The 11,181-nt window shown below is 42.7% G+C and overlaps 1 protein-coding gene and 1 pseudogene across 1 annotated transcript; both read right to left on the bottom strand.

Annotated features, from left to right (window-relative positions):
- Window positions 1-5,797: 5,797 nt before the first annotated feature.
- On the bottom strand, window positions 5,798-8,476 carry Defb7 (defensin beta 7). Its single transcript, NM_139220.1, has 2 exons — window positions 8,408-8,476; window positions 5,798-6,034 (listed from the first exon to the last, which is right to left on the bottom strand). Exons 1-2 carry the CDS (start codon window positions 8,463-8,465, stop codon window positions 5,877-5,879), a joined length of 216 nt encoding a protein of 71 aa, NP_631966.1. The 5' UTR covers window positions 8,466-8,476; the 3' UTR covers window positions 5,798-5,876.
- Window positions 9,964-10,667, bottom strand: Rpl19-ps11 (ribosomal protein L19, pseudogene 11; annotated as a pseudogene).

Here is an 11,181-nt window from a genome sequence, read left to right as displayed (position 1 = left end):
TAGAAGGCATGAGGCAATGTGCCCTCCTGTATGTGTGAAGGATGAGGTAATAATTCCTCTATCGTTTCAGTGTAGGAGTGCAAGAGGAAGTAGTTAGAATTTGGTCAAGGAAAAAGGATGAAATTAATTTTTGTTTGTTTGGTTTTTTTTTGTTTGTTTGTTTGTTTTTGAGGCAGAGTTTCTGTGTGTAGCCCTGGCTGTTCTGGAACTCACTCTGTAGAACAGGCTGGCCTCGAACTCAGAAATTCGCCTGACTCTGCCTCCCAAATGCTAAAATTAAAGGCATGAGCCACCACGTGCAGCAGGAATGAAATAATTAAGAGGCAGGCATGATTGGAAGGTAAGTGTAGAGTCTTCTATTATTGCTACCTGAAAGAACCGTGGAGGACTTAGAGACTGTAAGCCTCTGTAAGTTAGGAGCTGTGACAGAGTATTAGAAGAGAAGATGGTTATAAATGACCAAATGTTAGTTTTTTAGATCCTCAAATAAGGAGTTCAATGGCTGCTAAGGTAAGAATACAAGGTGCCCATCCCTGAATGGTTAGATCTAGTTTTGGTTGACAAGTAAACTACATGAACAAAGGAGGGTTCCAGGTGGTGATCTAAGACACCAAGAGAAAAACCATCTTCTTCATTTATGTAGAGGAAAAAAGACAACTCAAGTCAGGGAGGTGTAAGGCTGGGGTGTTGAGGAGAGCCTTTTGGAGCCTTTGAAAAGCCTTGGTAACAGATGTGAAAAAAAGTTCATGTGTGGGGCCTAATGCTGCTTCATATAAGGGGTGAGAAGAATGGAAAAGGAAGGAACCCGGGAATATAATAAAACTGGTTATTCCTAGGAATAATAAAATCTCTCCATTTTTAGAAGGAACAGTTAGAGACAGAGTTAGATTCTTTCTGTCTAAGTTAATAGCCTTGTAGGTTGGGGTAATTGGTAGTCCCAAATAGGCGACCTGATGAGTGGACACTTGGATATTAGAATATGAGACCTTTGTGGCTTGACTGAACAGGAAATTTAGAAGAGCAGAGGTGTCACCTTGGCTAATTTTTAGAGTGGGGACTTCAGAGAAGAATTTTGTCTACATAATGGACAATCATAGATTTAGAGAGAGACAGAAAAACAATGTCAGAAGACAGAACATGGCAAAATAGGTATGAGCCATCCCAGAATCCTTTAGGTAGTATAGTTCAGGTCCAATGAGTAGTAGATGGGTGTCAGGGTCAGTCCAGGTAAAGGCAAAAGAGTTCTGGTACTGGATATAAAAGAATACATCCTTTGATCTAAGAAGGAGAAATGAGAAGTCCCCAAAGGGATAGTGGAAGGAACTGTACAAGGATTAGCCCCAACAGGATGGAGGGGAACCGCCACTAAATTAATGCACCCAAGGCAATAACCAGGGGATAGGTTCCATTACGATCTCTAACTTCTAGTATAGGTGTGTTAAAGGGGGAAGAGACAAGATGGAGGAGTTTTTGTTTTTTTTTTTTTTCCTAAGAGATAAGAGATGATATAGGCTTCAGTCTCCTGAGGCTCTGGAGAGAAAGAGGATGTTGAGCTTGGGTGATGACCCTTGTAGAGTCCAATAACTGGATGACTAGAGAATGATGTTTAGCAACAGAGGGGTTCTGAATGACCCAGACTCAGGGGTCTACCTGAGAAGCTGGCAAAGGAAACAACATGTTAGAGTTTGTAGGTTGAGTGGCTAGGAGAAAGAGGAACAGGAGGAGGAGGAAGAGGAGGAGAAAGAGGAGGAAGAGAAGGAGGAGGAGAAGGAGAAAGAGGAGGAGGAGAAGGAGGAGAAAGAGGAGGATGAGAAGGAGGAGGAGAAGGAGAAAGAGGAGGAGGAGAAGGAGGAGGAGGAGGAGGAGGACGAGGACGAGGACGAGGACGAGGAAGAGAGTGTGCTTAGGTTCAGGCGAATTGGGGGAGCAATAGAAATAGAGGATCCCAACTTAGCTAGAGGATCCCTTCCCAATAAGGGATCAAGACACATTGACACTCCCAAAAAGAATGGGTGAGAGGAACACTACTAAAATTTCAACTAAGTAGGAGGGTTTGGTGAGGAAGGTAAGATTGTACTCCTACCCCAACAATAGGGGATGAGAAGGAGAGGTGGATTCACAAAACTCTGTCAGGACTGAGTAAGTTGTCCCAGCATCCAAGAAGAAGAAGGAGATGTGATACCCATATGCCATGAAGACCTTGGGCTCCCGTGATAATTACGTTTATGATGATGGTGATGGAAGTAGTCAGGTCAAGGGAGCTCAGGCCTCTTCAGTTGTCCAAAGCCAAGCCTAGAAGATCATCTGGTGGGTTACCTGGGAGTGATGTTCCCCCCTACTGAGTGGCACAACAGCAATCGACAGACCATTGTCCGTCCTGATGGCACCATGGATATGGCCCCTTTGTCTTTTGGGGGTTAGGGCAAGACCTTGCCAATAAATTTGTTGACCAACTTTTTAACCCACATGGCAGTGGCCATCCAGCCTGGTTGCTACGCATGCTCCAGTGAAGTTAGCTTGGCAGGCCGAGAGGCCTGGGAGGACTCACAAGGCAAAAAGTTTCATGGAAACTCACCTCCTGGAACTTTGGCATCCTCATAACCCATATACTCATACCCTGGTTAGTCTGGTGTATGGATCATCGTGCTCTCTTTTAGTATTATCTTCTTATAAGTGCCTTTTAAGATTGAATTCTTACATAGCTAAGCCTTTGCCTGTGTTCCAATGTCCCAGAAAACCCTTGAAATGGACAACCTGGAAATTCAGTGGGAATTCAGTGAGAAAGTTACCTATTCAGTAACTAATTAAGCATTACAAAGGACGGAACCAGAGCAGATCAAGGCTGGTCTACAGAGTGTTTACTTGAGACAACAGCCAGTCTCATCAAACAAAGGAATACACAATTGGCCTAGCTAATAGGTGGGTTTACCAAAGAGCTAGGGAATCCCACTGAGTTAGAAATCTTCAGTACAGGCTACATTGCATATTAGAAGCAAGTTGAATTCTTCTGAAAAATGGAGATTCTCCACAGATACTTAAAAGTTAACTCATACAAGAAATTATCAGGGCCCAGGAAATAGAGGGGTTGGGGTATTGAATTATTCATGAGAAGTTCTGTTAGAGCAGAACTCCTGGTGGTGGGCTTAACAATAGACTAGCTTTACCCCTGGCTCCCTTCTTAGTGGCAGCTGCCTGGTCCCTGCCTTCTTTTGATGTATACATTCCTTTTGTATTGTGTCACTGTAACTCAGTGGATGCATCTCGCCTGGTTTCTTGTTATTCTTCTGTATAAAAAGTTCGATGCTTGACTTGACAAATTACATTCAGATTCTACACAATCTTCTGTGTGCGTCTGTCTGTCATTTTCGCTGACTCTTTGCCCATCTGCACCCAGAGACCAGTCCTACACAGACAAGGGACCCAAGAGGGTCTGCGGCACCTGGTGGGGTTCCCTGTGCCCCACTGTGGTGGCTAAGGTACAGGCTATAGAGCCTCAGACCGGCCTCTGTGGTTGCTAGCAAGTCCAGGGCTTCAGAAGCATTGTTAGTTGAAAACAGCATATTAATGGACAGATCATGCCAAGATAGCAGAGTTCACACTTTGGGAGATCATTATTAAAAGAGATGAAGAAGCAAAGGGGAGGGATTGCAGAGAGACATTCATGTACTTTATCCTGGTTGTGACATAGGAAACACAGGTGATGAATTTCAGGTGATGCAGGTAACACAAGGGGGGGGAGTTGCTATGGTTGCCATAGGCATGAACACAGAAGACTCTTGTCTTCTAGGATGATGTCATTGCAGGTTTCAGAGGCTGGCTGCAACCAGTTTCTGATGTTAACACTGGCCAGTTCCATTGGTGCTCTGCCCTGTATACAAAAAGCAAAAAGTTCTGGTCCTATCAGAACATCAAAGGGCCCCATAAGTTTTAGAAGTAAAATGCTATTTAGCTTTTTTTTTTTTTTTTTGCTTTGATACATTTTACCTATGCCTTCAAGGGTCTTACCTTAAAAAACTAAAATAGCCATTAACATCTTTTCTCAGGTGAGGATATTTGCTACAAAACCCTTGCCAGTCAGGCCATCCTCTAAAGACCCAGAATAATGCTTCCCTTGCTGCAGGAAACTTCATCTCATTCCTGCAACAGTCAGCAGTGACGTAGAGCATCAGCTAAACAACAAGTTTATAATATATAATGATATGGATTATTAAAAATAATTCCTTGAGGACAGGGTCTGGGGAGCCAGGTATCAAAATGAAGTGTATGGGTTAAATTCTACAATGAAAAAGTCAAAGGCTGTCCTTGAATAAAACTCAAATACTGTATTATTTGTGGATATTTTAAATCACTTCCATATGTGTGTATGTGTGTTACACATCATTTGTTTCTGTGCGTGAATACATGTATGTATGTGTATAAAGGCAGAAGGTAAAGTGTTTTCTTCAATCACTGTCTAATATATTATTATTATTATTAATTTTATGTGTTTGGTGTTTTTCCTGTATGTACTGAGTATATGATTCTTATGAAGGCCAAAAGAAGGGGCTAGATCCACTAGAACTGGAGTTACAGAAGGTGATGAAAGGCCTCTTAGGTTCTGGGAATCTAAGCAAGTCCTCCTGAGCAGGGAGTGCTCTTAAGTGAGGAGCCATCTATCTCATCAGCAGGTCCACCTCCTATTTTCATTTTTGAGATGGATCTTTCACTGAGCCTGTGGTCATGCATTTGGCCTGGTAGACTGGCTAGTGAGTTTGAAGATCCACATGTCTCCATCTCATGTCTCCATCTTCTGTAACATCCCCCAGAGCTAGAACTACAGACATGCTGTGATCCCTGGTTTATTAAATGGGTGCTCTGAATCAAATTCATATCTGTAAGATTGCACAGCACACACTTATGGACAGTGCCCTGTCTTTAGATCCCTACTTTAAATTTAATGATACCCTGCATTATGGTATGTGTCTTCAACCAACATTCTTTTGTTACATGTCAATCATGTGACAAGGACTCCTTTAATCAGTTGCATCTATCCAGGTGAGATATCTTTTCTCTGGGGTCTCACTTCTTCTTTCAGATAGAGAATTCTGAAAATCTGAGGTATCCTCAGGAACTGTATTGTAGTCATGAGCATGAATTGTATGCACATTAACTGAAAAGCCCTGCCCAAGCCAGACAGGGGGCTCATCATACTGTAAATGCACCAGTGGGAAGGTCAGGCCTAGGACAGACTCTGAACTTTTGCTTTATTAACCATAGCCTTGTTTTTCTTTACCCTGCTCTTCCTTCTTATTGCTTCAATAAAGCCTTGTTTTCCTTGTGTCTTATGTCTACATGTAAGAAAGCCCCTCACTGACTCGACTTAGCCATTCAATTTAAAATAACATGATGCAATATATCCCATCAGTGGGTCAGTACATAAATGAATAAAAGACTCTTGAACCCCACTAAGCAGCTCTCATAGCCAAAGTGTGCACTTAACCACAACCACACAAGTCATAAATGACTAAGAGGAACAAACTAAAGGGAAGCTGGGGTGACCTTCTTTGTCTTGCCTTGGGATTGGATGGATGAAGCAAAGAGGTTAAGGAGGCAAAGGGATGAAGAAGGCAGGCAGGGGGCTGTGTGCTGGCTACAGGAAATCAATTAGCATATCAGAGACAGGAACAGATAACCATAAAGTCCAGGAGCATAAGAGAGCCCTGTTTCTGTCCCTGATTCACTTTTACAAGGATTTTAGAATTCCGTGCAAGAGAGAACAAACTGTGAGCTCACACAGCTCTTAGGCAACTGTTGTTTGCATTTAATCAAGGAACTTTAATTTGGTTTAAGTTTTGTCCATCTTCATGGAGGAACAAATTCTGGTGTTTTCTTTGGTTTCACAGGATCTTTGTCTTCTTCTCTGGGATTTGAAACTTGCAGCATTTGAAACGAAAATTACAAGTTCCAATCTTATGAAAAAGGCCAATGCACCGTTGCAGGCATTCGCCTCCTTCCCGATAGCAAGCTCGTTTACTGTTGATGTCTTGGCTAAAAGCTGAAAGATATGTAAGAAAAACCACACATTAGAATTGAAAGTGCCAGGTCAGAAATACATACCAATGTGTTCTTATGATGAGTAGATCCCAGTAGGCTCTTCCCCCAAAACAGGGATGCCAGTTTTAGCAGGACTGAATCCAATTCTTGATAGAGACAGCCACTGTTGCAGTATAGAGGGGGTTCTGGTTTTCCTAGGATTGAAATGTCGAGTGTCTGCTCCACTCCTGACTGACTGGAGTTTTCAGGGCCAGCAGGCAGGAGCTCAGGAAAGATTCTGGGTGAGTCCCTAGCTGCTTCTCAGCAGCCCTGCCTTTGCTTTTCTACACACAAGACCCTTGTTCTAGTATCTGAAACAGACACTGAGTGTGACTTTGCACATGAATGTGCATGTGCGCAAACACATACAGAGGCTAGAGGTTGGCCTAAGACATGTTCATTAATTCCTCTCTACCTCATTGTTTGAGACAGAGTATCTCACTGAACCTGGAACTAAATCAGTGGGACTGACTGGCTGGCTTGCCTGTGTGCCTCTATGATTCTTAGTCCTAGCATTACAGATGTGCTCAAGATGCTCTCTCTGCTTCTACATGGATACCAGATCTTCATACTTGCACAAGTGCATTTACTCACTGAGCCATCTTCCTATTTTTAACTAAGGTATTTTAACTTCCAGATACCTATTTTAAACTAAGTATTGGAGCTAAATCTCAGGGAATATTACTTTCTTAAGGATAACTTGATTCCTAAGTAACTTACAATGAAAACCTAAAGAAAAACAAACTTTTTTGATAGCTTCCAATGACTTAAGTCTTAAACTTATCCTTCACACTCCCACCTTCCCTGCTTATTTAAATTCACCTAAATGTCAGACACAGTTTAGTGTCTCTATATCTCATGGAATACAGATGTCCTCTTTGAACTAGAACCCAGGAACAAAATGAGTGAAATTATGTTTATATCTCTATATTTTCTGTCTGATGCAGTTTGAGGCCTTTCAAGTAATCTCTTAATTCTTTTAGCTCTTTCTCTTGAATTGTGTATCCTTTTCCTTCTGTTTACCTAATGTCAAGGATGAAATACAACTTAGATCCTTGAAAGATGGCTCAGCAGTTAGGAGTACATGCCACTCCTACAGAAGACCTGAGATAAGTTCCTAGTATCATATCAGGCAGACTATATATGTGTTTAACTCAATCTCTGAGAGATTGGATTTTTTTATGACCTCTGTGATTACTGTAGTGTGTACCATATCCATATACACAGATCCATATATGTACACCTAATTTAAAAGAATATAAAATCATATATTTTGTACAAAATACAGTTTAGGCAGAGTTTGAGAAGCTGTGTTTCATAGCCTCCCTGAGCCCTGAGCCTGATTACCCCTATAGACAGTGCGTGCTTAAGGGTGTTCTATAGGGGTAGGGTTTCAGGAAGTTCTCAAATAGAGGCTGAGATGACTATTCTGAAGGATTTTCTAGAGTAAGAAGAGAATCGACACTTTATATATAAAGATTAATAAATGAGTACCCTTTTTTCAGGTAAGAATCAAACATTCTTCATGCTATTATTTTTAAGCTACCTATAAGAGACTCATTTCATAATCTTAAGCTTAGCGGTTGGAGTGAGGAAAAGGAAGTCAAGTGCTGCAGATCAGCTCAGAATGAGTCTTTTTTTGTTGTTTTGTTGTTGTTGGTGGTGGTGGTGGGTTTTTTTTTCCAATTTTTTTTATTAGATATTTTGTTCCTTTACATTTTAAATGCTATCACGAAAGTCCCCTATACCCTCTCCCACCCTGCTTGCCTACCTACCCACTCCAAAGTCTTGGCCCTGGCGTTCCTCTGTACTGATGCATATAAAGTCCTACCTTAGGCTCTTGCAAGGCACAAAGAAGTATTCTTGGTTTATGTTAGCAGTTACACAATAAACATTGTCTGAAGTGAGCTTAGAAGAAAGAAAGAAAAATAGGGAAGGGAATAACTATAGAAGAGGAAAAGCAGGAGAGACTGACACAGAGACAGAGAGAGGAACACTTACACAGAAAGACAGGCATACACATATACAGAAAGACTGACAGACATGCACCCACAGGAAAAAAAAGTGAGACATACATATATGGAGAGATGGAGCCAAAGACACACACAGAAAAAGAGACAGGAACACACTCTCTCTCTCTCTCTCTCCCTCTCTCTCTCTCTCTCTCTCTCACACACACACACACACACACACACACACACAAACACACACACACACACAAACACACACACACACACAAACACACACACACACACACACACACACAAACACACACACACACTGTAGGGAGCTATCTCTCATTTCAATTTAGGACCACCCGACTCCCCTGACTCACCTGCAAATGGAGACAGCAACACCAGGAGAAATGCGAACAGAACATAATGGATCCTCATGACTGAAGCCTGGTGAGGTGCAGAGATGCAGAGGGACTTGAGCTCAGTGCCTTATATAGTGCCAGGTGCTGCCTCTGCAGTAGGATTCTACACTGACTTAAATCCAAGGAATTACAATTATAAAACACAGAGCACCTTATCTCTCTTCTCAAAGTGACCTTGGAGAGCACACTCAGAGTCTCTTTTTTATTTATTTATTTAAATGTTTTTTTTATTACATATTTTCCTCAACTACATTTCCAATGTCATCTCAAAAGTCCCCCATATGCCCCCCCCCCCAATCCCCTACCCACTCATTCCCACTTTTTGGCCCTGGCTTTCCCCTGTACTGGAGCATATAAAGTTTGCATGTCCAATAGGCCTCTCTTTCCAGTGATGGCCAACTAGGTCATCTTTTGATGCATATGCAGCTAGAGTCAAGAGCTCCGGGGTACTGGTTAGTTCATAATGTTGTTACACCTACAGGGTTGCAGATCTCTTTAGCTCCTTGGATACTTTCTCTAGCTCCTCCATTGGGGGCCCTGTGATCCATCCAATAGCTGACTGTGAGTATCCACTTATATGTTTGCTAGGCCCCGGCCTAGTCTCACAAGAGACAGCTATATCAGGGTCCTTTCAGCAAACTCTTGCTAGTGTATGCAATGGTGTCATTGTTTGGAGGCTGATAATGGAATGGATCCCCGGATATGGCAGTCTCTAGATGGTCCATCCTTTTGTCTCAGCTCCAAACTGTGTCTCTGTAACTCCTTCCATGGGTGATTGTTCCCAATTCTGAGAAGGTGCAAAGTGTCCACACTTTGCTCTTCGTTCTTCTTCAGTTTCATGTGTTTTGCAAATTGTATCTTATATCTTGGGTATCCTAAGTTTCTGGGCTAATATCCACTTATCAGTGAGTACATATCATTTGAGTTCTTTTGTGATTGTGTTACCTCACTCAGGATGATGCCCTCCAGGTCCATCCATTTGCCTAGGAATTTCATAAATTCATTCTTTTTAATATCTGAGTAGTACTCCATTGAGTAAATGTACCACATTTTTTGTATCCATTCCTCTGTTGAGGGGCATCTGGGTTCTTTCCAGCTTCTGGCTATTATAAATAAGGCTGCTATGAACATAGTGGATCATGTGTCCTTCTTACCGGTTGGGACATCTTCTGGATATATGCCCAGGAGAGGTATAGTGGGATCCTCAGGTAGTACTATGTCCAATTTTCTGAGAACCGCCAGACTGATTTCCAGAGTAGTTTTACAAGCTTGCAATCCCACCAACAATGGAGGAGTGTTCCTCTTTCTCCACATCCTCGCCAGCATCTGCTGACACCTGAATTTTTGATCTTAGCCATTCTGACTGGTATGAGATGGAATCTCAGGGTTGTTTTGATTTGCATTTCTCTGATGATTAAGGAAGCTGAACATTTTTTTCAGGTGCTTCTCAGCCATTCGGTATTCCTCAGGTGAGAATTCTTTGTTTAGCTCTGAGTCCCATTTTTTTTTTTTTTAACAGACAAAGGCTTGTTTTATTTTAAAGACTGATCCACATGAGGCCACAGCCAGGCCGCTATGTACAGACACGAGGGAAGCTTTATTTCTTGGTCTCCTCCTCCTTGGACAGAGTCTTGATGATCTCTTCCTTCTTGGCCTGGAGGCGCTCCTCCCGGCGCTTTCGTGCTTCCTTGGTCTTAGACCTGCGAGCCTCAGCCTGGTCAGCCAGGAGCTTCTTGCGGGCCTTGTCTGCCTTCAGCTTGTGGATGTGCTCCATGAGGATGCGCTTGTTTTTGAACACATTCCCTTTGACCTTCAGGTACAGGCTGTGATACATATGGCGGTCAATCTTCTTGGATTCCCGGTATCTCCTGAGAAGCCGGCGCAGGATCCTCATCCTTCTCATCCAGGTCACCTTCTCAGGCATCCGAGCATTGGCAGTACCCTTCCTCTTCCCTATGCCCATATGCCTGCCCTTCCGTCGGGCCAGGGTGTTTTTCTGGCAACGAGCCCGGGAATGGACAGTCACAGGCTTGCGGATGATCAGCCCATCCTTGATCAGCTTCCTGATCTGCTGACGGGAGTTGGCATTGGCGATTTCATTGGTCTCATTGGGATCCAACCAGACCTTCTTTTTCCCGCAGCGGAGGACACTAGAGGCAAGCCTCTTCTGTAGCCTGAGCATACTCATGGCTGCGGCCGCAGCAGCGAAAGGAACGAGTCCCATTTTTTTAATGGGGTTATTTGATTTTCTGGAGTCCACCTTCTTGAGTTCTTTATATATATTGGATATTAGTCCCCTATCTGATTTAGGATAGGTAAAGATCCTTTCCAAATCTGTTGGTGGCCTTTTTGTCTTATTGACGGTGTCTTTTGCATTACAGAAGCTTTGCAGTTTCATGAGGTTCCATTTGTCAATTCTCGACCTTACAGCACAAGCCATTGCTGTTCTAGTCAGGAATTTTTCCCCTGTGCCCATATCTTCGAGGCTTTTCCCCACTTTCTCCTCTATAAGTTTCAGTGTCTCTGGTTTTATGTGGAGTTCCTTGATCCACTTAAATTTGACCTTGGCACAAGGAGATAGGAATGGATCAATTCGCATTCTGCTACATGATAACAATCAGTTGTGCCAGCACCATTTGTTGAAAATGCTGTCTTTCTTCCACTGGATGGTTTTAGCTCCCTTGTCGAAGATCAAGTGATCATAGGTGTGTGGGTTCATTTCTGGGTCTTCA

The sequence above is a fragment of the Mus musculus genome, chromosome 8, assembly GCF_000001635.26.
Source record: "Mus musculus strain C57BL/6J chromosome 8, GRCm38.p6 C57BL/6J".
NCBI lineage: Eukaryota > Metazoa > Chordata > Mammalia > Rodentia > Muridae > Mus > Mus musculus.
The sequence above is the reverse complement of the archived record's forward strand: the minus strand, read 5'-3'. Positions and strand labels throughout refer to the sequence as shown.

What these genes read in the sequence shown, in the direction of transcription:
- Defb7 (NM_139220.1), bottom strand. Translation starts at nt 8,465, where the DNA reads ATGAGGATCCATTATGTTCTGTTCGCATTTCTCCTGGTGTTGCTGTCT. An exon ending in GTTGCTGTCTCCATTTGCAG is followed by an intron (nt 6,035 to 8,407) that starts GTGAGTCAGGGG and finishes CATATCTTTCAG; the next exon opens with CTTTTAGCCAAGACATCAAC.